The sequence below is a fragment of the Chenopodium quinoa genome, unplaced genomic scaffold, assembly GCF_001683475.1.
Source record: "Chenopodium quinoa cultivar QQ74 unplaced genomic scaffold, ASM168347v1, whole genome shotgun sequence".
Taxonomy (NCBI): domain Eukaryota; kingdom Viridiplantae; phylum Streptophyta; class Magnoliopsida; order Caryophyllales; family Amaranthaceae; genus Chenopodium; species Chenopodium quinoa.
In genome coordinates this window covers 4,293,165-4,297,462 of record NW_018745454.1, presented here as the reverse complement: position 1 = coordinate 4,297,462, position 4,298 = coordinate 4,293,165, and the positions used below count along the sequence as shown (strand labels likewise).

At 41.8% G+C, this 4,298-nt stretch overlaps 1 protein-coding gene across 1 annotated transcript; it reads right to left on the bottom strand.

Annotated features, from left to right (window-relative positions):
• Positions 1-584: 584 nt before the first annotated feature.
• LOC110714381 lies at positions 585-3,831 on the bottom strand. The gene is made up of 3 exons (XM_021892888.1): positions 3,616-3,831; positions 1,096-2,629; positions 585-871 (listed from the first exon to the last, which is right to left on the bottom strand). Exons 1-3 carry the CDS (start codon positions 3,829-3,831, stop codon positions 585-587), a joined length of 2,037 nt encoding a protein of 678 aa, XP_021748580.1.
• Between the last annotated feature and the right edge of the window lie 467 nt (positions 3,832-4,298).

The following is a 4,298-nucleotide window of genomic DNA, read 5'->3' as shown; positions in this document are numbered from 1 at the left end:
TGTTTCCAATTATCAGTATTTACAAAAAATATAAATTAAGTGAATAATATCTACTTCGTGTAATAAAAGATAGTTAGTATGAATCTCCATCTTAAAATGATTTTAACATGTAATTTGATTTACAAGTAATACGTCGATATTTTTTTTTCTTAATTGCAAGTTTGATCCACGGAGTTATATCTACAAGAATCATCATTCATCGCCTGTTTATTGGCTTTGAATTGAATCTAACCTATTTGTCAAAGGGTTTTCTATATTATTATTCATTATTTGACATAATTAAGTTCATCCTTTTCCAATTGCTATATAATTTCCAAGTTGATTTTTACATAATTAGATATTATTATATTTTGATAATATTAAGAGAATTAGAACAATTTAGAATTGTATTTCTTGATCAAAACATTCGACCAACATGGATATTTATACAAGTCTTGCCCCTTGGGCTCCAAGCAAGAGATCATATCAAAACCTATCAAGCTTAGGAAACTAACAAACCTTTCCTAAGATAAACTAGAAATATATCTTGCATAATCAAATAATATATCCTAAAGATATGATAATATCTTTCCTAACACCCCCCCTCAAGTTGGAGCACTAGGATCGAATGTGCCCAACTTGCTAAGAAGGTAGTCAAATTGAGGACGAGCCAAGGCTTTCGTAAATATGTCAGCCAATTGTTCATTGGTGCGAACATGAGTAGTAGCAATAAGTCCTTCTTGCACGGCATCTCTAACAAAGTGGCAATCCACTTCAATATGTTTTGTGCGTTCGTGGAACACGGGATTTTGAGCAATGTGTATTGTTGCTTGACTGTCACAATAAATAGGGACTGCTCGGGAATGTTGGATCCCCAAGCTTAGAAGTAAGCCTATCAACCATTTAATTTCACAAGTAATGCCATACATAGAACGGTACTCGGCCTCGGCAGAAGAAGTGGCAACCGTGGCCTGCTTCTTTGTTTCCACGCAATCGGTGACTTGCCTAGGAACACCAACCACCCCGACAGAGAGCGGCGAGTGAGAGGGCACGCTGCCCAGTCGGAGTCGCACCAACCTTGTAACAAGAGCTCACTATCCGAGCTAAGCAAAATACCTTGACTTGGAGTACACTTAAGATATCGAACCACCCTTAAAGCGGCATCCCAATGCTCTTGTTGAGGAGCCTTCATGAATTGAGATAATACATGGACCGAATAAGTCAAGTCGGGTCGAGTGACACCCAAATAAACCAAGCGCCCAACAAGGCGTCGATAGGCACCCAGATCTGTCAGTAGAGGCCCTTTAGCATGCGCCAATCTATGATTTTGCTCCATTGGCGTGTGAGCAGGCTTGGCCCCAAGAAGACCCGTCTCTGATATGATGTCAAGGGCATACTTGCGTTGACATAAAAATAGCCCTTTACTACTCCTAGCCACTTCAATGCCAAGAAAATATTTTAGTACACCCAAATCCTTCATGTGAAAACAAGTGCTCAAATAATGCTTGAACAATTTTATAGCATTTGAATTATTGCCGGACACAATTAAATCATCAACATAAACAAGAACGTTGAGTTGAATAAACCCTTTGGTATATGTAAAGAGAGAGTAATCCGGGTATGATTGTACAAAACCATATTTTTTCAAAGCGGTAGTGAGCTTGGCAAACCAACACCGCGGAGCTTGTTTGAGACCATATAGAGACTTGCGAAGGCGACAAACAAGACCCGGTTCATCTGTAGTAAAACCTGGTGGGAGTTTCATATAAAATTCCTCAGTCAAATCACCATGAAGGAAAGCATTATGCACATCCATTTGATGTAGTTCCCAATTTTTCGAAGCAGCTATAGCTAGGAAAGCACGAACAGTCGTCATCTTGACCACGAGAGCAAATGTTTCATCATAATCAATACCTTCGTTTTGATGATTACCAAAGACAACCAATCGAGCTTTTAAACGCTCAATGCTAATTTTGTACAACCATTGACTACCAAGGGCCTTCTTCCCGGGAGGCAAATTTTCCAAAGTCCACGTGCCATTGCTTTCAAGAACATTCATTTCTTCCCTCATTGCTTGCTTCCAATCTTCATCACACATTGCCTCTTTGAAGGAACGAGGCTCTTTACCTGCTGTTATAGCTGCAACAAAATTTTGATGTTTCGCAGAAAACTTATCACAACTAACATAATGTGCTATAGGATACGGCATACCTGAGGGAGGTGGAGCAACTGGAGCAGGTGAAGAAGATGGACTATTTCGGGTAACCTGAGCATGAGTCACAAATCCTTTGAGTTTAGTCGACACAAATTTTTGTCGATGACCACGCCCCATGTCATCAAGGGTCGTGGTTGTTGCTATCGGATCCTCTTGGACCGTAGCTTTGGGGGTTGGAACAGCCACAGCCGGCTGTGGCGGCACCGTAACCACAGGCGGCTGCTGCCGCCTTTGGTCGTCGAGGGTGGCTTGGTCTTCATCGAGTATGTATGTAGCATCCAAGTCCCCTCCCGAGTCAACACTAGCATCCATGTTAGGTGTTGAAACATCAATATTTGTACCGTCGGCATCCAAGTATGGATGCACATCCTCAAAGAAACGAACATCCCTTGAGACAAAGAACTTCTTTTTATCCAAGTCATATAAATACCATCCCTTTTTACCAAAAGGATACCCAACAAATACACACTTTCAACTACAACTCGCAAATTTGTCACTTTTTGCCCTTTGATTATGAGCAAAATACAAGGACCCAAAAACCCGCAACTCACTAAACAATGGTGGGGTGCCAAATAAGATTTCATATGGAGTTTTATTGTTTAGAATGACAGATGGTGTTCTATTAATTAGATGAGCCGCCGCAAGAGCACATTCTCCCCAAAAATAAATTGGTAACCCCCCTGAAATCTAAGGGCACGAGCAACATTGAGAATGTGTTGGTGTTTTCTCTCTACTCTCCCGTTTTGTTGAGGGGTTCCCACACAAGATGTTTGAAAAATAATGCCTTGAGCCAAAAAATATTTTTTCAAGCAAAAGAATTCAGTGCCATTATCACTACGGACTATTTTAATTTTCTGAGAAAATTGTCTATCAATCATGGCTATAAAGGACATAAACATCTTAAACACCTCCGTTTTATCATTCAATAAATATATCCATACGGCACGAGAATAATCATCAACCAAGGTCAAAAAATAGTGTGCACCACAAGAAAAGGGTTCGTTGTACGGCCCCCATAAATCACAATGAACAATTTCAAAAATACGAGAAGCTTTATTTTCACTTAAAGGAAATTTGTCCCTAGTGTGTTTAGATCTATGACACACTTCACAATCTTTATTTAAATGACCCCTAGAGTTGCTAAGAAAAGGAAGGAGCTTTACAACTTTCTCGGAAGGGTGTCCCAATCGTCTATGCCAAAGCTTCAAATTGGACGAGTCTTCGATAGAAACGACCGCTATGGATGCCTCCTCCCGAAAATAGTATAGTCCATCCCTTAGATCACCCGTGCCAATCACCTCCCTCGTGCGTTGGTCTTGTATAGTACATGTGAGAGAGTTAGTTATGACTTCACAAGAGCTAGTAAAGCACAATTGTGAAACCGAAATTAGGTTACAATTTAATTTAGGCACAAAAAGAACATTAGAAAGAGTGATTTTGTCAGTGAGTTTGACAACTCCCTCCTTCATGGCAATAACATTCTGTCCATCCGGAAGGCCCACATTACAAGGAGACACTTCACGCACATCGGTCAAGCATGAAAGATTTCCGGTGACATGATGAGAACATCCGGTGTCGATAATCCACTTACCATTCACACGATGGGGTGGGGGTTGGGTGTTCCCCATGACAGCCATGACTGCCTGCCACTGTTCGGCCGAGAGTGGTGGGATTTGTGCAGCGGCTGGTGGATAAACAGGGGCAGTCGTAGGAGGCGTGGCATTGGCTTTAATTTGTGTGTTCTGTCCTCGATCAGAGGTATTATTGCTGCGTCCCACAGGTCGTTTGTTGGGCTCCTTTGACCCATATCTCTCGGTATACCACTCGGGCACACCATGTTTCGCAAAACAAGTGCTTGCATCGTGACCCTTCTGCTGGCAATAGGTGCATACGAGGGCTGCCTTCTCCGCACGCGAAAGGGTGGCGTCGGTTTATTCTCCATCCGGACTGCAAAGCCGACCACCTCAGGGGGTTCTTCTTTATGGTTGGCAATCCCTCTAACACGTTCTTCTTGAGCGATCGTTTGAAACGCTCTGTTTAATGAAGGCAGGGGATCTTGAGAAAGAAGAGTGGAGCGCAAGGTGGAATAGAAATCCGAATACAA